General features: G+C 36.8%; 1 protein-coding gene across 3 annotated transcripts; it reads left to right on the top strand.

The window, feature by feature from the left end:
• Positions 1 to 8524: 8524 nt before the first annotated feature.
• On the top strand, positions 8525 to 20807 carry LOC104891237 (AP-4 complex subunit mu). Of its 3 annotated transcripts, none has more exons than XM_048641650.2 (13): positions 8525 to 8733; positions 13146 to 13240; positions 14953 to 15156; positions 15432 to 15548; positions 15682 to 15834; positions 16223 to 16349; positions 16446 to 16546; positions 16656 to 16760; positions 18055 to 18149; positions 18469 to 18556; positions 18659 to 18719; positions 18843 to 18916; positions 20441 to 20807. In XM_048641650.2, exons 1-13 carry the CDS (start codon positions 8676 to 8678, stop codon positions 20537 to 20539), a joined length of 1377 nt encoding a protein of 458 aa, XP_048497607.1. In that variant the 5' UTR covers positions 8525 to 8675; the 3' UTR covers positions 20540 to 20807. The 3 variants fall into 3 exon arrangements, with proteins under 3 accessions (XP_048497607.1, XP_010675202.1, XP_048497614.1); XM_010676900.4 differs by having other exon boundaries at positions 8527 to 8733; positions 15682 to 15810; XM_048641657.1 differs by lacking the exon at positions 8525 to 8733 and having other exon boundaries at positions 13140 to 13244.
• Positions 20808 to 24676: the final 3869 nt, after the last annotated feature.

Below are 24676 nucleotides of genomic sequence, written 5' to 3'. Positions count from 1 at the left end.
TAATCAAATTTCCAGTTTATAAAATATATTAAGAAGGGAGAACTTCAAAAAAAAAAAAAAATTTGAGCAAATGGATCTAATAATTGAAATATTAAACTCCCACATATTCCCAATTTTAAGCACCCAGATCAAAAATCACCCAATATCAATTGAGTTTCAAAAGTTTAATTGCGTATATTTGGTTTGAGTTATGGGTCTACACCAATCCCTTACATGCCACAATTCGACTCAATCTCCATAAAGAAAAGGGTGACCTAACTTTTCTTATACCACTTACTAGTTTTCTATGCATGCGAAATCGTTATCAAAATTAAATTAATTAGCACCATGATTACATCTAGTATTAGTTTGAGGCTTTGAACAAGAACGTGGATACTCGTGAGATTGATATTAGAAGATGGAGAAGATCATGATAGTTTCCTATAGTGTTGTTGGTGCAGTTATTTTTTTTCATATAATAAAAGATTTTTCTTAAATAAAAAAGTGAAAGTATTGGGTCAGACCGTCTGACCCAATACCTTCCGTCGGACGGGCTGAGCCCATCAAAACGCGCGGGCTTTTTTTAAAAGTATGTTTCATGGCTGGACCAATAGTTGCCATCAAGATATTTAATCTTCACAGTCACGGAGCTTCTAAGAGTTTCATGGCTGAATGTGAGGTCCTTCATAGCATCCGACATCGAAAATTAAAAGAGAAAACATGGAGAAGAAGAAAGATGAAGACATGGAAGAAGATCCCCTCAAACAAAAAAAGGAAAAATTACTTGGAACAGTACAAACTATGGCCGTTTTTTTTTAAACAGTACCAACTATATTTTATTCATAAACAGTACTAACTTTGGGCCTATTTTTTATCGCGTAGGACCATAAACTGTTTTACAGGTTAACTTAGGTTAATATGGTGACGTGTCAGTGTTGAGGTATTTAAAGCGCGTTTCTGCCTTTTTTTAATTTGTTTAGCTTATTTAGGTAACCTTTTCTATCTTCTTCTCTCATAAGTCATAACGGATCTTTTTTTTTTCTCAATGGCTGTCAATCACAACTACTCTCCTGGATCTAGTGCTTCATCAAGTAGAAGGTCGAATTCAATGGCGTCAGGGTTGCAATGTGGGCATAATTTAGCAGCGAAGTTGTGCGTTTCAAGAAGCAGTGGGAAGCGTTTTTTGGGTTATCCATTATGGCCAGTAAGTTTGAGCATTTCTCCTTATATAATGGCATTTCTTTGAATCAATAATGGTTAATTTGGGTTGTTTTGTTTGTTAATCTTGTAGAATAGCTGTGGATTTTCGATTTTTGAAGAGGACTTGTTGGCTGGTAGGGTTTGCACAAGGTGCTCAAATTTGCAATTGAGGTTGGCTGAGAGTGAGAAGCGAGTGGGTGAATTGGAGGAAAAGGTTGCTTCATTGAAGGACATGAAATCGAAGTTGAAGATGAAGAATTCAGAATTGGAGGGTTTGAAGGCTGAAAAACAAAAATTTATGGGCATTATAGTGGCTATTGTTGTAGTGGGAATTTGTGTTGTTGCTATGTTGAAGTGAATTTAGATGTGCTGCAGTTTAGGATGTTATTTAGTAGTTGTACTTGTATTGCGCATGCTTTATTTAGTACTAAGATGTACCATGTGTTGTCCACAATGAAAGAATCAAATGCACAAATTTTTCTTTGCAAATACTTTTGCCATGGCACAAAATAACATTACATCAAGCAAATGTTTTACATAGACAACCATATATCATCCAAAATACATCAACTTTAAGTAGCAAAAAAACAGCAATGAATGTATCACATATTGACTAAGATCTAGGTGTTTGCTGTTGATGATTGACTTCCAATAGGGCATCCAGAAGTTGAGGCTACATCTTGTTGCACTTTCCTTGGTCTTCCTCTTCTAGATGTTGGCTGTGAATTAAGCAAAGTAAGTTAGAATTGAACAAAATAAGTTAAGATTCAGAAATAAAAAATTAGAAGGCACTTACATTGACATAATTGTTGCCATCATCACCAACTAGCAATCCAAACCCTTGAGGCAGCTTCTTTGGTCTTCCCCTCCCCCTTCCTTGTCCTCCAACTACAGCAGCTCCTGTACCACTTTGTCCCCTTCCTCCACCTTGTCCCCTTCCTCCACCTTGTCCCTTTCCTCCTTCTAGCACCTAGACCCCCTCTGATCACCCTTCCTCCCCTACCAGTTCTGGTTGGTTGAGATGTAGCCTCATGATGGACTACTGTTGATGTTGAGGCCTGTGTTGATAGAGGTTATGATGTTTGGGCTGTTTTCCTTTTCTTTTGTGGAGGCTGTTGTACCCCTTCAGTTGTAGGTACTACTTTGCATCTTCTTACATTGTGGGTGGTTGACTTACACCTAGAGCAACTCATCTGAACTCCATGTTTGGTCAGCTTGCCAGGTTTTTTTGAATTCTCAAAAGGATCTTTAATCCTGTTCTTCCTTGGTCTACCTGGGCCAACCTTGATTGGAGGTGGGTCAAGTGGCATGGTGACTTTAGGCCAGTGCCTTTCACCTTGGATAGGAGGAATGTAGACTGTGTAGGATTTAAGGTAGGTGTCTTTTCTAAAGCACTCATGCACAAAGTCCTCTGCCTCCATCTTGCAAAAGTAAATGCAAGCAATGGCATGGCAGCAAGGCACACCAGTGAGGTCCCATTTTCTGCATGTACAACTCCTACTCTCTAAATCAACAGCTAATGTGTCCAAGTAGTAGTTAACTTGGAATTTTGTCATGGTGGAAGGGAAACAATCACACATGGCAGCCTTTGACTTCTCTTGTTCTAACTTAGCTTGCACCCTAGGACAAATCACTTGGTTCTTTTTTTCCAAATTTCCAACCTTTTCACAACTAGTCTTTGCATAAGATTTGATCTAATCTCTTCCAACATATATATAATGTGTTTTGTCCTAGAGTTTATTATGTAACCATTAAAGGTTTCAGCTAGATTGTTCACAATAACATCCACTTTTGTGTCACACTTAAGGAAGGCTCTACAGAAAAGAGTTGGATCATACCCTTTGAATGCTTCTACTGCTGCTGTGTTTTCCATACCCAAATTATCCAAAACTTCTTCATAATCTGCCATTGAGTAGCTTTTAGCTGCTGTCCAAAATTTCAGCTTGAAATCATCTCCTCTAAAAGCTTTGTGCCAGTGTGCAAAAATATGTCTAGCACAGTGTCTGTGCTCTGACATAGGCAACACACTAGCAACTAATGTCAACAGTGCCTGCAAAACACAAGTAATATATTAGGTCTTCTCAAATTAACAAGTAGCAAAGATCATGCACAAATGTATTTGCACTTACAGGGTTCTCATCAGAGATGACAGTTAGGCCAACCCCAGCTCCAAGCTCCAAACACTTTTGCATGTTCTTCATGAACCACTCCCAACTTTCACTGTTCTCACCCTCAACTACTGCCCACAACACTGGATACATTTGCTCATTGGCATCCCTTCCAATTGCTGCCATGAGCTGACCTCCAAGAAAAGTCTTCAAGAACCAAGAATCAATACAAAGCAATTTCCTACAACCCTCAATCCACCCTTTCTTTAGCCCACTGAAACATATAAACAACCTTCGAAAGATTGGTGGTCCACCAGGTTGTTTGGAAGGAAGTGTGCAAAGATCCACATGACAATCTGGATCTGCATCTTTAATTGCTTGCAAATACATGCCTAGCTTATTGTAGTGCTCTTTCATGCTTCCATGAAGCATTTTGTGTGCAGCATACTCAATCTATAAGCTAAAGAGATCTGAATTGCAACTTTGTAGGCTTGTCTCACTGTTTCTTGGATCTCCTTCCCTGGCCAGTGAGGCCTTGACTTAAACACCTCCAATAGTTGCCTTGCCAGCCAACCAGACTTCAGTTGCTTGTTCTTTGTCATGTTCCTAGTGCAACAATGTTCACTATTCACAGCTTTCACAAGGAAACATGCCCTTCTCTTGTCCCATGAACCATAAACTCTAAATGGACAACCAGGAAGACACTTAGCTTCCAACCTCTGGAGCTTATTCTTGTTGCTGTCTGCAAAACACAAGTTTCGCCCTTGTGTTATTGCATAGTGTGCAACAGCATCTCTGAACGCTTCTCTACTTCTGAATCTCTGACCTACCCTCCAAGTAAAAGTGCTCCAATCAGTACCCTCACCCACTAATTGAGATCTCCTACTCCTCCTACCTTCATCATCACTTTCAGTAGGGGTATGAATACCATCATCAATATCTTCATAATCACTTACTGCTTCATCACCCTCTCTTCTACTGCTATCACTCCTCCCTTCAGTCCCATCAGTTGGTTTAACAGACCCAAAAGTACCTTCATCAATTTGCCTCCTCAATTTCTCAGCTATGTTAATGAGCTCAGCATTCCTCAACTTCACCCTTTGCCTTGTCTCCCTTAGCTCATCATCATCAGAATCAGCTTGCTCAATGTTTTCCACAATGACCTCCCTCTCACTCTGCTCCCCCTCAATCAATTCTTCATCTACCACAAACCCATCCCCATCAGACTCACTACTATCAGTTGACTCATCTGGAGCATAACCTGGATTTGAGTTACTACTGTCTGACTGACCACCTAACAACTCAGCATATGGTATATGTGACTCAGGTCTGTCATCATAGAAGTCATGATAATCTTCAGGTAGTGTTTCTGAAGGTTGACAGTTTTCTTTGGGTGCTTTTGAAGAGCTTTCTTCTATTTCAGGTGCTAGTGTTTCTGAAGGTTGACAGTTTCCCTTATCATGTGGGTTGGGTGGTTGTGTTGTTGTTGAGATTACAATAGTATGAGGATTGGTGCATGATTTATTAAACCTAGGGCTAGATCTTAGTGGGGAGGTCACTTTTTGTTTTGTTGACTGTTTGACCTTTTTCGGTGGGGTCACCTCAACCTCTTGGATTCTTTGGACCACACTCAAACTCTCTGAAGGTTTGTCTATAAGTATATTCTTTGGTTGCCTTCTTGGAATGAGTTTCTTTGGACTTTTGGGCACAGGTACATAATGCCCATCAAAAATCACCTCTGGCAGTTTGTGCAACACATTGGGAGTATCAACCCCATGAACCACATACAAGTCCAAACTCCTACTCTTCATTAACAGTTTACCCATCTCAAGACATTCATCATCATTATAAACCTTCTTCAAACCATCATCTAAACTACAGTTAGGCATCAAATACAAAATCTCAGAATTGTCTTTATACCCCCCACATTCTTCAACCATCACTTTCAGTGTAAACCAACTCAATTCATCCAAATCAATTCTTTTTGTTTTGCCCTGTCCCCCCACATACTTCAGACGATTATTAACTTCCTTAAAATTACCCCCATGCCAAAAACGTAGAGTAGCCCAACCGACGAATGGGTCATCACTACAATTACAAGTAATAAAACACAATTAGTGGTAATAATCCTCATCAAACACACAAAAAAACTCATCTTTAACCCTAATTTCGAAAAAATTTGTCTAATCAAACACACAAATCAAACACAAAAAAAAAACTCATCTTCAACCAATTTGCACCTAAAAAAGAATAAGATACATACCTTGCTGCCATTGAAATCCACTTCGAATATGCTCAATCGCAACCAACTTCAAATTTTTCTGCTTCGTTTAGGTTAATTTCGGGTTTAATTTTGGTTTGCTTAAGTTAATGTCTGAGGATAGTGGTTGGATGATTTATAGGTCATTAATGGGTTTGGAGGGAAATATGAGGGAAATAAGTGGGTGTTAACTTGTTTAACCAGTTTCAAGTCATTCGTCCTACGCGATAAAAAATAGGCCCAAAGTTAGTACTGTTTATGAATAAAATATAGTTTGTACTGTTTAAAAAAAAACGGCCATAGTTTGTACTGTTCCAAGTAATTTTTCCGAAAAAAAAGACATGGAAGAAGATCATGGAGATGCCAGATCTGAGAAGAAAAAGAAGAAAGAGAAGCGCATATTGCTGCAGAAGAAAATAGGGCGAAGGAAGATGGAACTATCAAGAAGAAGAAGAAAAAGAGATGGGTTTATTCTTCAGAATGTAATGTGAATGTGAGGTCCTTCATAAGAAAAAGAAGAAATGGAGTATTATTCTTCAGAATGTAATGTGAGAAAGAAGGCAAAAGATCAGTCTCCTTCTGGTGCCGGTAGAGGAAGGAAAGGTGGGAGTAAGTTTGCCTTTTTTCAGAAATATTTAGAGGTAAGTTATTTTCATTTAGACCTAAGTTACTTTCAGTTAGACTTAAGTTACTTTCAGTTAGACCTAAGTTACTTTCAGTTAGACCTAAGTTACTTTCAGTTAGAGGTAACTTACTTTCATTTAGACCTAACTCACTTTCATTTAGACCTAAGTTACTTTCAGTTAGACCTAAGTTACTTTCATTTAGACCTAAGTTACTTTCAGTTAGACCTAAGTTACTTTCAGTTAGACCTAAGTTACTTTCAGTTAGACCTAAGTTACTTTCAGTTAGAGGTAACTTACTTTCATCGGTTTTTTCACCAGGTACCCCTGTACTTTAACAAAATTCATGGGGTACCCCTAACTTTAAACTAATGCACAAGGTACCCTTATTGTTTCAATAAAATGCACCAAATGCCCTTAATGACTAACGGCGTTAAGTTTCCGTTAGTCATTAACCCTAATTAGCCCTCTAACTATAATTAAGCCTTCTAACCCTAACACCTCCACACCCACCCCCAACCTAAACCATAACCCTAACTACCACCCATCCACTACATCCCCCTTCTACCTTCCCCAGCCCCTCCCCCACTCACCACCACCTGCAACACCCCTCCCCTCCTTTACCCACCCTTCGCAGCAGCCGCCTTTCCCCCCCCCCCGCATCACCCCTCCCCTCCACACCCCCGCGGCAGCCCCCCACCCTCTCCACCCTCACAGCCATCCCTCCCCATTCCCGTCGATTTCCCCCACCCCCGTGAATGCTGTTCTTAATTTCTCTCTCCTTCTTCTTCATTGATTTTCTTGATTCTAAAAACTGATTTGAAAACTGATTTCAAAAATGATTTCAAAAGGTTTTCGCAAATTTTCGTAAAAGGTTTTCGAAAACCATTTTCAAAAACCTTTTCGAAAATGGTTCTTGATTTCGAAAATGTTTTCGAAATTGATTTTCGAAAATGTTTTCGAAATTGATTTTCGAAAATGTTTTCGAAATTGATTTTCCAAAATGATTTCGAAATTGTTTTTGAAATTTATCTTCGAAATTGATTTTTGAAAACAGTTTTTGAAATCAAGAATGGTGGTGGTTGCTCTGCTAGGGGAGGGGGGTACGCTGTCGGGGGTCGGGGTGGGCGTGGGGTTGGGGGTGGGTGTTGGGATGGGGGTGGCGGTGGGTTGGGGAAATCAAGGGGGAAGGAGGCCTGCTGCAGGGGGTTGCCGGAAAAGCGACGCGAGAGGGAGGTGGTTGCCGGCGACGGAGAGGGGTTGCTGGTGGGGGGGCTGGGGTTGTTGGAGGGGTGGTGGGTTAGGGGAGAGGAAGGGAAGTGGTGGTGGTGGTTGGGGGTTAGGGTTTCAAGTTATGGAGTTAGGGTTTTGTTAGTTAATTAGGGCTTAATTAGGGTTTAATTAGGATTAGAGGAGTTAATTAACCCTAATGACTAACGGAAATTTGACACCGTTAGTCATTAAGGGTATTTGGTGCATTTAACTTAAATAATAAGGGTACCTTGTGCATTTTTTTAAAACCAGGGGTACCCCATGAATTTTGAAAAACCACAGGGGTACCTGGTGAAAAAACCCTACTTTCATTTAGACCTAACTTACTTTCATTTAGACCTAAGTTATTTTCAGTTAGACTTAAGTTACTTTCAGTTAGACCTAAGTTACTTTCATTTAGACTAACTGAAAAAAATGAAGACTAACTGAAAACAAATTAAAACTAACTGAGAAAAAATTAAGACTAACTGATAAAAAATGAAGACTAACTGATAAAAAATGAAGACTAACTGAAAAAAATGAAGACTAAATGAAAAAAAATTAAGACTAACTGAAAAAAAATTGAAACCACCTGAAAGTCGTCCGACCAAAGATTATGGTCGGACGAGTCCGACACAATACGTTCTCAATAAAAAATTAGATGAAGATTGTAGAAATTAACTTGGGTAGTTTTTTTATTTCACCTTTATTTAAAATGAGGTAGTTAGTTTTATTTTTTTATTTTTTGATGTCCTGTCTCTATCGACTGTGTTTGGCAATTAAAACATTTTTTTATGAAATATTCTAATATAAAAATTAGGGTTATGCTATATGCAACCCTTAGGGTTGCATATTAGACATAAATACACTACTTAAAATGGAAATAAGTTGTGAATTTATGAAAAAATTTTGCATCAACCAATGTAATAAATAATCAATTAATGCAACTTATTTCCATTTTTAACTTCTTATATACAGCCCACAGGGCTGCATTTAGCTTTTTCCTAAAAATTAACTAGTCAAATTTTCTAATACCAGCTCAACCTTTAATTTTACCTCAAACTTCTTCTCACCAAACAAGATTGTTGTCCTGTAGGATATAGATTTTTTACTAACAAAAAAAAAAGAGCTCGACTCGATCACAAAAGCAGCCCCTAAGGAAGAAAGTCATTAGTTTAGTACTGAAACACTGAAGGTCTGAAACAGCATACACCGCAAAATTTCAGATTTGTTGAGATTCATCCACTCTCCAAAATGATCTCCCAATTTTTCGTTCTGTCTCAGCGAGGCGACAACATCGTCTTTCGAGATTGTAAGTCTCTCTCCAAATCTAGATCTATCAACAACTCTCCTGATTCAATTCAATTCAATTACTGTAATATAACATTTCATTGAATTTATTCAAAGATTTATGGTGATGAATTCATCTTTCTCGTGTAGATTGTTTTGTGCTATTATCGTTTTTTGATTTTAAGACCTAATGTTAATTGATCTAGCTCGAATTTTGGTACTTTGTTGTTGCTGAGATTGATTCTGCATTTCGCGGATTTTTGTGCTTAGGATTGTTATACAGTAGTTAAGCATACCCTAGGTAGTTTATATGCTTTCTAATGCTCGAATGTGGTCGATCATTCTGCTGCTCAGTAGATCGGTCAAGTGATTCAGATACGTGATTCTGCATTTCGCGGATTTTTGTGCTTAGGATTGTTATACAGTAGTTAAGCAAACCCTAGGTAGTTTTTATGCTTTCTAATGCTCAAATGTGGTCGATCATTCTGCTGCTCAGTAGATCGGTCAAGTGATTCAGATATGTCTTTTAGGTTTTAGTGTAATGTGGTCAGAATGGACTGTTTCATCATGCGTCATTTGTATTACGATGCGAGGAGTTAATTTCGGATGATCTTGTTGAAGGGTTGAAGAGTCACTGATGGAAAAGTGAGCGAATTGACGATTTTGCTTTATACTTGGTGTACTACATTATAGTGTCTCCAACTTTTGGTTAAGTGTGAAATAGTGAGATGCACTTCCAATGGAGAATGCAAGGATTATAGGTTTTGCAATCAGCTACAGCGGGATATTGTAATAAACACTTAAAGGTCATAGTGTCTTTCTGTGGATTTCATTGGATTTTGAATCCTTTTGAGCGGCTACGGCATAGGGATACTGTCATAATGGGGTAGTATGAGATGTGTGGGAACATAGTTTCTTCAGATCTTCTCATCCCTTGTAGTAATATGATCATATGGGTACTCAATGATTTTTAATGTACTTTTCTGGATGAAGTGAATTTTATCTTTGTTCATGGATCAGTGGGTGATTTGTGGACAACAGGAATAGTTTTGTGATTGTGGAAAATCTAAGTGTTGGTTTGCATCAGTCCGTGAAATAGGTGGTGTAAGCTAGGGTTTTTGCTCTTACTAACCAGCAATTTGGTCTGTTTACTCGTTGCTTTGAAATTGTTGGCGCATTATGTGGATGGTTTCTCTCCCTCTCTTTTTTGTGTGTTCCTTAGCTTTTCCTTTGATGTCTATGTCTACTTGAAAGCATGCCTTTGTGATATCTCATCACTCTCTCTTCTCATTTACCTGTCTTTATTTTGGTTAGCTAGAGGGTGGCTAAAAAGTCACTTATTGGACGGCTATAGGGTGAACTCTTTTATTGGAGTGGAAAAAGTGTAATATGTGGACAGAAAAATTGTCATATCAACATAAATTAAGTGTAAGGACCCGGATAACATGCTCAAACTATTTCCCCCATTGCATTGAATTGAACAAGGATTTTTGTTCAGGAAGAAACATGCTCTCTAGGTGCAAGTATCATGGTAATTGGTAGGTGACGTACCATGTATCCTAATTCCATATTCATCCCCATGACATGCACAGCTGCACCCCTGGAGTGTGCACTGTGCTTGGTAATTATTTGCTGTAATGGTAATTTTTACACTACAAGTTTCTTGTCTATTCTTTTCTATGGTCAAGTATTAGGTTGCAACCTGGAAATGAAGAACTTATTTGCCTCATAAAGAAACTTGAGCATCAGATACTTAGTGCAGCCTGTCTATATTCGCTTGTCTCATTGTCTCATTTTTCTCTTTTCCATGGTTCTTCGTGCTCTGATCTCAAAGTTTATCTTGAATTTTTATTCTCGAGAAAAGTAGTTGATTAGGAGTCGCAAATTGCTATTTTGCATATTCATAAGTCTGCATTGTCGTCGGCTTCTTCAAATTGAAGTGTATGGTCGACCTTTTTGTTTGGGGATAAGTAATTGAAAATTATATTAGAACGATACCAAGTTAAGGTCAAAATATGGATGAAGACTTTTGTTTGGGTAACTGAAAGCATGTACCCTAAAGTGTTGTGCCGTAGATATTGCTAATGAGACTCCAGTAGTCATTTCTTATGGCCCTGCAGCCTTGCTATCTATGTCAAGAGTATTTTGAATTGTTAGCTTTAACAACATAGTGTTTTATATTTTGAATTGTTAGCTTTAGCAACAGAGTATTTTCTTTTTGAGCATTTACAAGTTGCAAGTCTTCTATATAAGCTATGGTAGTGATGAAACTAGAGGTGGCTAACTGGTCGCTGGGAACAGGTTAATTATTTCAGATCATATATTGATAATGGTTCATTCGGTGTACTTTAGGTCAAATTCGGGTATATTGTGTATTAGTTTATTATGAGAAATCAATCAATTTTAGTCGTAGCATTCCTCTTGGGATTGTTTGGGGAAAACCGGATTGCTGATTTTCGGATAGCTGGTGGGTCAAGTAATTCTGGTTGGCTTGATTTTGCTGGGAGTAGGTAAAGCGAAAGAGCCAAGGGGTTGAACATAATATTTATGGTGGAACGTGGTACGTGGTCTAGGAGTCCATCTGGTTTACTCTAAAGGCTTCGTTCCGCTTTCCCGTTTCCTACCACGTTCCGGAATGTTTAGTGTTCCATATAACAATGATTATATGTTTCCCAGGCTGACGAATGATACGATATTTTTGAAATCAGGTTTCTTAATGGGCTTATTCTCGAATAATATTGGAGTCTTTTGGAATGGGAAAGGAGGGTATGTACTTACAATCCCCCTTGGACAATTTTTTTCCGAGTATCTTTGTTTTTCTTTCCCATGAAAATGAAGAGAGAAAAAGAATATTACTATTGTGTAAACAAAATGTTTGAGAGTATGCATTACACAATCTCCAAGATATTTTTTTGTGGAAAAAGAGTGTCAAGTAAGATATGAGTATGTTTTGAGACGATAACTAGATTAGGGAAGTGCATTTTGCATTACTTCCCCTCATTTCTCTACTTTGCATAATGCTCCAATCTTTGATTTCTTGGGGAGTAAGGTTCTTTTTTTTCATGGACTAGTAAATTTCTGTAGAACCCTTGAGATTAGGAGCTAGTTAAGAGCTTACCAATGTGTTGGAAGTGATAAAATGTTCTCCCTTTTGGTATCTCTAGATCGGAGAGTTTGGCAAGAGATTCTTTTGGTGTCTTTTCATTTTGCTTTGTTACGAACACCTACTAACCTTGGCTTGTCACTCCTTTTCCACTACGCAAATTTATTTGGAATGCTAAGGTCCCTAAAAATCAAGGCTTTCATGGGGACATAATGCGATAGGTTCAAACACTCCTGGAATTTTTACGAAAAGAAAACTCTATTGCTATCTTTCTCCTAATATTCAGTGTCTTGATAGCGAGGATCCTGGCAGTTATATTATTCTTGCTTTTGGCCTGGCACCCTTTTTGTGGAATAGGTTGTTTGACATTATGAGAATCAGTCTGGTATCTCTTAAGACTGCCTCTTAATATGCGTGTCCAGTGTCTTGGTAATGAGTAGTATGGGAGTTATCTTCTTACATTTGGGCTGGCACCCATATTTTGGATAGGCTGTGTGGCATAATAGGAATCAGTTGTGTGTGCATCTGTGGACTGCAGGTTCATTTGATTAACTTTGGGAGGTACTTCCTCTACCCCAAAATTATTGCAACACTTGCCTCCTTTAGTAGCTCTTTAATTATGCAACACTTCCATGCATGGAAAAAAAAGATATACCCACACATGGAAACACTTATACTAAATAACTTTTCTCTCTCCTTGATTTAACATAAATATTAACCCAATACGCCACTTCCAACTCTCTCTTAAATCTCCGTGCCAAAGACAAGTGTTGCAACAATTTTGCAGCGGAGGAAGTATAAGGCTAAGAAAACATTGGTGGGCAGGATGTTTCTTACGTTACGTTTTGTTTTGCAATGCGTCTTATTCTGGAAGTGTTTCTTGGATCAGGTTTAAGTGATGTACCATGAGATTGGTATGTAGTATTCAGTGCTTATGTTGGAGGGTTCTTGTTCCTTGTAGGGATGGGACAATTTCATGTTACATCTGAATTAATTAGTGAAAGTAGATAGACTGAGAAGCACTAAGAGAAAGCATAGAGATTTTGAGGTAAAAAGGGTTGATGTAAGGGAGGAAGAAGAAGTGGGGCCCAAATGCTCGTGGGAGATGTTTTTCTTCCATTTTAGGTAGCACAAGATTACTTTGGGAAAAACCAAATTGGTTAACAGGAAGAATGAGTAGACTAGTAGTACTTCTAAAACAATTATGTTTTGTTGTAAATGATTATTCTGCTGCAAAATCATGTACTATGGTGATGGCATGTGGATGTTTTTCCACTTGGCAGTCCTTAAAGAATTATTACGTTGACTTTTTCATTTGTATGTTACCACAGATCGCGGGGATGTGCCAAAGGGAACTACCGAGATATTTTTCCGTAAGGTTAAATTTTGGAAGGAAGACGGAGAAGAAGAGGCACCACCTGTCTTTGTAGGTATTCTTTTTCCCCTTCTCCCCCTCCCAATGGAAATTGTGAATAACTACATGTTGCATCAATTGAAGGTGTCGAGTTTTGTTTGGGATATCTTCTGTACACTAGATAGCAGATTCATTATGATTCCTCGTGGTAACTTGAAACTAATTTTGTGTTTGTGCTTTGTCTGCGTGTCTTCTAGGAAAAGTTGCGTGGTAGTAACTTTTAGAAGGGTAAATATATGGGGAACTACCTTTTGTGATTGTTTTGGTTGTACCTCTTTTTCCTTAATAGCTTTATTTTCTGGATTCCCTACTACAACAAATCTAGTTAAGGCCTTTGTGACATTAATTTCAGTGAGAACTCTCGCAAATGATACACTTTATTGCTGAGCCGTGCACTCATCTTCATAAAGTGGCACCACGAAAACAATCTCAATCCTGCTTAGTGAGTCCTCACTCCAACAATTTGTTAATAATCATGGAGACACCCTATGGCAGTTTTATTTGAAGTATCTTTATTTGATGATCAAAATCTGCAGTCTACTGCTTCAGCATAGTAGGATTATTATTGATCGAGTATGGTCCTGAATGTCACCAACCATATATAGTAGCAGTGCAGCACTATGTTTTTGTAGTCTATTTCTCAACTTAATCTTTTCTTTTCTCAATTAAACAACTGGGTTACTAAGTTTGATAACTTCTCTCTTTATGCCATTTCAATGGCATCAGGGCAGATTGGGCCGTGCTGCTTAACATGTGCCTAGATAACCCTTATACTACCATGGTACATATGTATTTTATAGTTCTGTGATAGTTTATAAGTCAATCATTAATCTAGATACAGTTGTTTGTCAAAATATTGGGACTTTAGAGTGAGTTGCAGTTACCTATGTCAGATAAATTCTATCATTCCTGCTGAGGTTGATCCACATCAAAGAATATGAGTTAAGGCAATGGAGGAAACTGGGCAAAGATTGCTGATCAGTAAGTTTCAGTGGCCTATCTGCCTATATATCTAGTGAATATGTAAAAGTGAAGGCTTGGTCTCCTTTGAATTTTGAACTGCTCCTGAAGGAGATCTATTTTACTCAGACTTTGCTACTATTGATGGATACAGTAAGATGCCCAGGTGCAAGATTATGCATGTTTTTGGTCCAAAATGAATTTCGACCGTATATACCCATGTGAGAGTTTTGAGTATCCTATACAGGCATTGAACTGAAAAGAACTGTCTCTATAAAATGGAATCGTGATTTTAATTTGATGTGGTGGCAATTGAGATAATGTTTGCAGAACTACTTTCTCTGGCAGTGCTGATGGTATTCAAGTTATCGCGGCCTAATATCAAGGTCGTTGAAAGCCTAAAAACCTTTATAACGCGGTCGAGATATGATACTATGCGTGGACCTAAGTTGAGATGATTATTGAGAAGCTTCACAATGCCTTGCGAAAATTGACATTGTTTTCCAATTCATCATATATTCATAATTCATATCCATGGTTACCTTGTTGTTTATTGCCTTAAACCCTATTGAAATCATGCATCTGTCCTATTTATTTAATCTTTCAATGGCTTATAGGTCATTTCTTTAGTTGAGATTTAATTTTACCCTAACAATGCCTTTTGTATCTCACTAATATTTTTAGTTGTGATACTACCATTGAATTGCTTTTTTATGCATCATTTGCCATTAAATTCTGTTCTCATGTTGCAATACCATCAACAGAATGTAGATGGAGTGAACTACTTTCATGTGAAGATTGTTGGATTACTATTTGTGGCTACCACAAGAGCTAATGTGTCACCTTCACTTATTATGGAACTCCTTCAACGTATTGCCCGTGTTACTAAGGATTACCTTGGGATTCTAAGTGAAGAATCTCTGAGAAGAAATTTCGTACTTGTCTATGAGTTGCTTGATGAAGTCATAGTAAGTAGTTCTGAATGTTCTTTCTCTCTACTTATCTACCCTAACCCGACCTCATGATGTCTACATATCAAATAATTACTTGCGAAGTTTCTGTAGCTGAATATGCATAAATGATAAGAGCTTCCTTCTGGTGTATGAGGCTTTGATCCTCCTGGCATGTACTGGAAACGAAAAGAGTTATTGAACCTTATTTACGAGGATATGGGGATCTAATTTTATGGAATTTTTATCAGCTATGTGCTTCTACCCATCTAAATTTATGTCTCGCTCTGTAGGATTTTGGTTATGTGCAAACAACATCCACAGAAGTATTGAAGTCCTATATATTTAATGAACCTATTGTGGTGGATGCTGCACGCTTGCCTGCACTTGGTCCTGCTTCTATTTTCATGGTACGGGATGAATTGAAGTGTCATGTTCTACTGAAAAGTTTTTTCTTTAATGTCCTAAAATGCTTGGTACCCCCCCCCCCCTTTTTTTTTTTTTTTTTTTTTTGCTTTTGGCTCATTAATTTGTTGCATGTAGCAAGGGTCCAAAAGAATGCCTGGCACTGCTGTGACAAAGTCTGTGGTTGCAAATGAGCCTGGAGGTAGGAAGAGAGAGGAAATTTTTGTTGATATCATTGAGAAGATAAGTGTTACCTTCAGTTCCAGTGTAAGCACAGAACCTTGTTTGAATGTAATTACTATTTAATATTTTATTTGTCAATTTATACTGCTATATTTTCATACTTTCTCAAGTTTATGGCATGAGGCATGATAAAGAATTTGAAAAGATATATGAGAGCTGCTGGTTTGTTGTGGATCAGCAACCAATGGTCTCTATTTCCCATTTGTACAGCGATGCCAACAGACTGCTCTAGTCTGCGCTTCTGCTTCCACTTTATATAGAATTTTTTTTGGGAGGGGTGGGGGTGGGGGGGGGGGGGGGATGGTACTGGAAGGGGCATGGGTTTTAGACTTCCACGCATAATCATATGCTGAAAGCTCTCAAGCTTCCCCTGTTTATGTTATTTCTTGCCGCTTGATTTGAAGTTTGAACTGCAAAGGCAATGTTGGTTTTGCAGGGATACATTCTAACTTCAGAAATTGATGGGACAATTCAGATGAAAAGTTACCTTACCGGTAATCCTGAAATTAAACTAGCTTTAAATGAGGATGTAACGATTGGAAGAGGTGGAAGCTCAGCATATGGTATTATATTAGCTGCTCTAAATTATAGTTTCTCGGATTTGGCTGTCTGACCTCACATATTAGGCTAAATCCCCTCATTTTCGCATAAATTTACAGGTTATAATTCTGCTGGTTCTGGTACGGTGATACTTGATGACTGCAACTTCCATGAATCTGTGCACCTTGATAACTTTGATCTGGACAGAACTCTAAGCCTGGTAAGTGAAATTTGAAAGTTGTGTGCTGCTTTGTTTCTAGCGCTTTGTCTTGATTCTGTAGCTCATATTACCTGGGTATAATAATAATTTTATCTCACTTTTATTTTAGGTACCTTCAGATGGTGAATTCTCAGTAATGAATTATCGCATGACACAGGAGTTCAAACCTCCTTTTCGTATTAACGCTCTGATTGAAGAAGCTGGATCCCTTAAGGTGGTGTATGCTATTCTGTCATGTGAAAATTGATCCTTTTTCATCCCTAACATGATAACCCATCCCAGTCTCATTTCTATGTAAAGTGGAACTTTAGGTTGTGAGTCGAATTTTTGGACTAGGATTTTTGGTTTGTAACTCCAGCTTTCCGTATGAAAGGGTTGCCAAAGAAGTTGCTGATGCTGGAATGAGAAATTTGTTACTTTTTCGTGTCAAGTGTGTATCATGTGAGGAGAAATCCTGTCTATTTGGAGACCAATTTACCTTCATCTTGGCACACAGAACCCCAATTAAACTTTGAATGGCTGATTTTGAAAAGGATGGCTTTACTCATGTTAAAAGAGATTTAGAGAATTCGATGCAATTTCTCCGAAATGAATTCTTGTATGAGAAGGTTTACAAAAATTGCTCTTCAGCATATGCTTGCTTGATAAAGCAGTGATGAGTGTCCTCTTGATGTTTCCTGGAAAAGACAATTTGATATCAGTCCTCTTGATGTTGAGTGTTTTGGCTATCTGCTCTTCGCTGTCTTGCTGCTTCAGAATATATCTGATGACGTTGGTGTTTCTTTGTACTGTTATTGTCTTGGTGGTGGAGACATGAGGAATTTCCATTCGTCATATGGAGTTGAATAGTATTTTTTTTCTTCCCATGGTCTGGGATGTCTGGGTGTTGATGCCTGCATATGGAGCTGCAGCTTTGATGTGCTGGGTCTAGAGAAAAGAAGAATGTTTGACAAGTAGTGCAGTGTCATGTACTCCCTCCGTTTCCTAAAGATCTTCCCTCTTTCCGTTTAAGGGTGTTTCCAAAAGATCTTCCCTCTTTTGCTTTATTCCTTATTTGGCAAAACAAATTTCCCTATTTACCTCTATGTACTATCATATGGTCCACCATTACATATTAATTCAATTTTATTCCCTTTCTCTCTACTACTTTAACCCCTTTTTATTTGTTTACTTATCTAACCCTTTCTCTCTCCTACTTTACTCACACCATGCCCCACACAACTTGATTTTCCTTGGTATCTGTAGGAACAGTAAGTGGGAAGATCTTTAGGAAACGGAGGGAGTATGATGGAAAATTCGGATAGGGAAGCAGGCGTGGTTCATAGTCTTTGCATGATTGCATAATTGCATAATTGCATCTCATCCTCTATTTTTTTGCTCCAATTCCTTGACTCTCATCGATTAAGGATTGTCTTTATACCTACTGTGTGAATTATCCGCCTCATATCTGTATGGACGTCTTACATGAGTGCCTTGCATAATAAGTTTGCCCTCTTCTTGTTACACAGGCTGAAGTAATCATCAAATTACGTGCTGAGTTTCCATCTAGTGCCACTGCAAACACTATTCTAGTTCAAATGCCTCTGCCAAGTTATACTTCAAGGTAGCACTCTTGGCCAGTTCATCGATAGTGTGTCTGAAAACTGCAGTGTTTCTAATTTGTGGAATGATCAAGTTTCCAAAGTTTAGTTATTTCTTACTCAAGAAGCATACCTCATTTAATTAACTACGATCCTCATTGGTTGAAAGCATATGCGTGTGTTTGTGAATTAGACGACCATGTTTGGCCATACATATATGCATGGATAATGATATGAACTAGTTTAGACTGCTGTATGTCCTTATCTTTGGCAAAGGAAATGTAGATTCATGTTTTATATTCACAGTTAAGTGAGGCCTGAATTTTTTTGACAACTTTTCAGAGTTAGCTTTGAGTTGGAACATGGTGCTGTTGGACAGATGGCTGATTTTAAGGAAGCTAACAAGAGACTGGAATGGAGTCTAAAGAAGGTAAAATTGTTTCTATGAATGGCAAATGGAAAAGTTGCAATGACAGAATGTGTAGAACGCCATTCTATTTGTTGCCAGTTGCTAATGTAATGATGTCAACAGATTGTCGGTGGAGCTGAACATACATTACGTGCAAAACTTACATTTTTGCAGGAAACACACGGTGGGAAAATTTCTTATTTAGTTGCTTTTTTATATATTTTCTTATTTATGAATCTGATAGGTTTTAGTTCCTGTAAGATGCATCTTTGTTGGCAATCATGGTGAGGTTTCCTTCTATTTACAGGGAATTTAACGAAGGAAGCTGGACCTGTTAGCATGAACTTCACAATTCCTATGTACAATGCTTCGAGGCTTCAGGTATCACTTCTGTTATGTGTTTGTGAGCTGTTTTCGTGGGCCTTCAATCAAAGGGGAATTTCACCATGTCTGCTAATTAATTGTTGCCTGGCTATGCTATTGTGTTTCAAGATTCTCTCACCTAAGACTTGGTCTGTATGAATTGTCATGCTATTACTCTTAACATCTGATCAATACAAGTGTTATGCACGTTCATCCTTTTAGCTTTTGCTCCTTTACCGAAGGTTTAGATCCTCTGGTTCAGATTGCTGAAGTGAAAAAAGACTGTTGAAAATCAAATTTGCACCTATTAAACATACTTGAATCAGCCAAAATCACAGACTATTGAACACCAAGTAGTTACAGGCTCAATCATGGGCATTGTTCAGTCTGAGAGTAACAAAATCACGATCAGAATAAGAGAATAAAGAATAAAAACTAGAAATCAGCTGAAAGCAGATGCACTCTAAAGCAATACAGCCGAAAAAGAGCTGCCCAAAGTAACTTGGAAAAATCCTAACCATGAAAGAGCTCCATCCAAGCTACGGTCCTGGCAAAATAGCGAGAACACTCTGCAAACTACTCGTGTTAGAGCATATAGATGACATATACTGGAGCCCAGAAGGAAATGGCTGGTGCTGGCAACTCCCACTTGACATGACCCCCCAAGCACTAACTTTTAACTACTAAGCATAAAAGAAATGAATTTTACAGCTTAACCCTGAAAAATGACTATCAATCACAACAGAGCTGCCAAGAAATGAACAAGCCCCGACCCTGTAGCCATCAACCACTTCAAAGCCCAAAAGTAGTTGATAGACTAGACAATCTTTGCCACCACTGCCAGTGATATACTCATATGCAAAAGCAGAACCACCTAAAAGCCATCCAGTAGCTTCAGAAAAAGACCATGTGCCAGTAAAATTTCAAAGGCAGAAAAACCGTAGGCATATCTTAATTTTGTAAGTTGTAACTGCTATAAGGTTTCTTGTACTTCGAGGAAATTTCGGAATATTTTACTTTACTAAATCTATTTAGGCTCATATTCACTAAATTTTATCTATGTGCCTTCCTTAACTGCTATAAGGTTTCTTTTACTTTTGAGGAAATTTTGGAATATTTTACTTTACTAATCTAATTAGGCTCATGTTCACTAAATTTTATCTATGTGCCTTTCTGTTGCTTCTTGCTTGTTTTCTTGGACACTTCAACGATGCTGCTATAATTACTCCTGATCATCATAATAGCTGCAGACTTTCTAGCAGGAAATAAATATTAGTTCTCCGAGATATTTTCTTTAAATGTCTAGTCTATAGAATCAAAGTTTAGCTGTCCTGTTTATTGCTAATGCTGGGTTACATATCTGAGTACAGCACATGATGCTTGGGTTGGTTTGCCCCCTGCCCAAGTCTCAGCTTTGGGTTTGATAAAGGCCCAGTTCAAGATGCTGTGTGTATGTTGGCCTTGTGGTTTTAGAAGGGGGATGTGAGTGCTTTACTTTGCTGTTCATTTCATTTTTTCTGATCATTTTCCCAATTTTCTCAGGTGAAATACCTGCAGATTGCAAAGAAATCGAAAACCTACAATCCATATCGGTGGGTGAGATATGTTACCCAGGCCAATTCTTATGTTGCTCGTATGTGATCAACAGGCGCTACATTGATAGTCAGCTATGCGGAATCTTCCTGTCTGAAGGTTCATCCACATGCATGTGCATGTAATGCCTTGACTTAGACTATAGAACTTGCAGCGAATCCCTTGCCTTGGGCAAATTTGTTTCTTTGTAAGACATTGTACATGTTTTCTGTGCATAGCGTAAAGGACTCAGAGTAATTGTGGCCCTTGTGGGTTGGAAGCCCATGTTTTCAGATTCTCTTTTTTGAACTTAAAATGTATGCAACTTCTTGGGATACTTTGATAGGATATGTCAATTAGATTGTTCCAAAGTTGCCAAAAATTATATGGGAACTTGCCTGAAGATGAGAAATGTCAAATCGGCCCTTGGACTTGACCATTTGGCCTGAGTCTTAATTTGATTTTTTTCACAACTTACAGGCATAACGTTGGATTCCACCAGTCCTACATCTGAAAAAGAGGAAAGATTGGGTGGGGTGGGTAATTAGGAGTAAGAAGTTTGTAGGTGGTTTGAGAATATAACAAATGAAGGTAGGCTACAAAGCCTTGTTTTACACATTTCGTACCCACGGCATATAACTTTTTTATTCAAACAAAATCCCAGGATAACTATACTTCATTTTCTGGAGGTTATATCGAGAGTAATCAATCATTCTATGGACTTGTTTGGTTCACCATATAAAGTAAAAAAATCCTATGAATTTTGAGTACACATAAATTAAGTTCCCTCATCAAATTCATGGGATTTAAAAAATGTTGTTTTGGTTATTTATAAGGAAAGCAGATCTTTTCATAAATTTTTACTTACCTAGTGGAGAGTAGGTAATTGCATGAAGTAGAAGTTCATGCGAAGTTCTACTTTCCTCCCTTTTGTAAACTTTTTGTCATCAAACAACGAGCCTATTTTACACTTCCTAGAAAATAGAAATTTTCATGCTTTTCTTTTTGCATTTCAAACTTTCTATCATTTTCATGCCCCAAACAACTCTTATGTGTTGATCAAGAAAAGCGGATACAATTCTTTTTGCATTTCAAACTTTCTATCATTTTCTTTATCAAATAAAATTTTATTTCAAATTGTAGAAGTATAAATTTATTGGTCTATAGTCTTGAATAGTTGAATCCAATCAAATAGGAAATTTATACATAATATTGAACATTACGACAATGAAGTGAGGTTTAGAATTTTAGTTATTTTCTTATTCGTCCTATTGTGCTTGTCTAAACAACATTGTATTTATCATTGAGCATTCTGGATCCTTTTCTTCTTCAACTTACTTGAAATCCTATCTTACATGTTTTGTAAATACTATTTTGAGTAATACGTTGATCCTTAAATTGTATGTTGTGACAACACTAGAAGCAACATTGCAGAAAAAAAATGTTCTAATGTAGTAATTCTTTAAAGTAAGATGAAGATCCTTTGAGGAAAAATTATTACAAAAGACGGTCTAATTTTAATATAAAAGTAGACATAGTCATTAAATGGAGTAAATTAGTCATCGAAAGAAATTAACCTAGTCATTATTGGGATAATTTTCTTTTTAATATTGGATTTACCATTGCCTAATTTTACTTTAAAAATAGGCGGTCTCTTATAAGACAAACTCTCCTTTGAGGGGATTTGAAGAACCTACTTTGTAAGATTTAAGAATTAAACACCTTTTACAGGGGTGAAAGGAGGACCCCAACCAATTAGATCAACATTAATTCTTTGTTTTAATGTATAATTAGCATCTCTAAGATAACTACTGAAATGCCGGGTCTGGATCCTCTATAGTTTTATGAAAACTCTACAAAATAGAGTTGAATCCTGACCATATATTATAAAATCAAGGGCTCATGATTAGTGGGAAAGGAAAAGATATGGGCAGGATATTCGGGGGAAAATAGGGGGGATTTTTGGGAAAGAAAATACGAGCCTTTGATTTCTTAATCAACGACTGATATTTAACGAACTCTACCATGTAGAGTTATTTTGAAACTCTAGATGATCTCAACACCTGAAATGCCAAACATGTTTTTCAATATACTATATAGTGTGGACTAATACTCTGCAGCAAAATTAGATGGATTATCACATATGAGTGGGGTCCGGATCCTCTAGAGTTTTATGAAAACTCTACAAAGTAGAGTTGAATCCTGACCATATATTATAAAATCAAGGGCTCGTGATTAGTGGGAAAGGAAAAGATATAGGCAGGATATTCGGGGGAAAGATAGGGAGATTTTTGGGAAAGAAAATACAAGCCTTTGATTTCTTAATCAACGACTGATATTTAACGAACTCTACCGTGTAGAGTTATTTTGAAACTCTAGAGGATCTCAACACATATGAGTGACTATAATGAGCCTTATCCAATTACAACTTATTGGTTGTTTGGTTAATATTATTTAGCATAGGAAGTTAGAAATTTTATGAATTGTAATTGTTTGGTGTTGTTTGGTTGACAATTTCATGGGAAGTAGAAATTCCTGGGAAGGGTTTATTCTCTCCAACTTATTTTCAGTTCAATTCAGTTCAGTTCAGTTCAGCTCTAGTCAGTTCAGTTCAGTTCAGCTCAGTTCAGTTCAATTCAGTTTAGTTCAGCTCCATTCTTTTATAACCCTTTTGTTATATATTATTATTATAATGGTATAATTTATTTTAATAATTACTCTTATTATTATTATTAATTTTTATATCATTACTATTAAGTATTATTATTATTATTGTTGTTGTTGTTGTTGTTGTTTATATATATTATTTTGTTTATTATAGCTTTACTTATTATTATTATTACTATTATTATTAGGAGGAACATGGTTTAGGTCAAAGCACAAATAAACCCACGTTTTTTAGCCCATAAACCAATCAAATCGTGTCAAGACGGTTTATGATGTAATTTTCGCGGTCCAACCCAATCATTATTTTTATTACTAAATATTATCATATTATTAAATCTAATTATTAAAATAGTAATATTAATTTACTTCTTAGATATTATTGTTATTATATATCATCATCAAGTATTAATATATTAATACAAATAATATAAAATGATTAATATTAATTATCATTATTATCATTAAATATTAATATTATTATTATTGTATAATTTATGATTATTAATATTATTTATTTATAACTATCATTTGAAAAATCCAAAATACTATTATTATTATTATTCATTATTATTACTTACTATTATAATTATTATTTAATATTCATATTATTATTGTTTAAATATTATTTATATATTTATTACATTCAATTTAATTCAATTTAATTTAATTCATTCAATTCAGTTCAATTCAATTCAGTTCAGCTCCAATCTGTTCAGTTCAGTTCAGTTCAGCTGTTTTATGCCGAAGAGAACAGGCATGAAGTTCCACTTCCCACAAAATGGGGGAAGTTACTTACCTAGGGGGACCTAGGTAATTGAAAATTCCCATGAGAATTTTTATTTTCCATGGGAATTTTTATTTCCCTTGAATTACCAAACAACATCTAGCAATTCCTAGGAAATACAATTACATGGGAAGATAATATTACGAGAATTTGCACTTCATACATCAAATCAAACGAGCACTTAATCTATTGCAGTAAATTTGAGCATTTACCATCCCTCATTTATTAACATTCTATCCACTTCTTTTTCATATAGTGAAAAAAACATTGTTAACATGAAGATTCGAACCCACAACCTCGAATATGAAAGAAAGAGATCCAACTATCATTTTACCATACTATTATTGCTTATTTAATCAAATTTAATGATGATATATGAATGGTAAACTTTTGAAATTCATATATTTAATGAGATGACTTTTTTAAATAAGTATGAGATTACTTATATAACTACTACTATATTGTAGCACAGAGAAATCCCGAAGCATCTCCCGTGTCTAAATACTAGTTACATCTTAATGTATTATTGCAATAAATTGAGCATTTAAATTTATCTTCAATATTGTCTTATGATTGTATGCTACATATTCCTCACCTAAATTGAAGTAATTAGTAAATTATGAAGAATTTTTTTTGGCTAAGTAAACTACTTCGGTTTAGGTGAGGACCTAGTATTTGGACCTGGACGTTGCCCCGGGTTGGTATTATTTTTCGAACTTGATATGCATTTTTTTTCATTCCCATTAAAATATTAA

This window comes from Beta vulgaris, chromosome 1, assembly GCF_026745355.1.
Source record: "Beta vulgaris subsp. vulgaris cultivar EL10 chromosome 1, EL10.2, whole genome shotgun sequence".
NCBI lineage: Eukaryota > Viridiplantae > Streptophyta > Magnoliopsida > Caryophyllales > Amaranthaceae > Beta > Beta vulgaris.
Note: the sequence above shows the minus strand (reverse complement) of the source record. Positions and strands in the feature narration are given on the sequence as shown.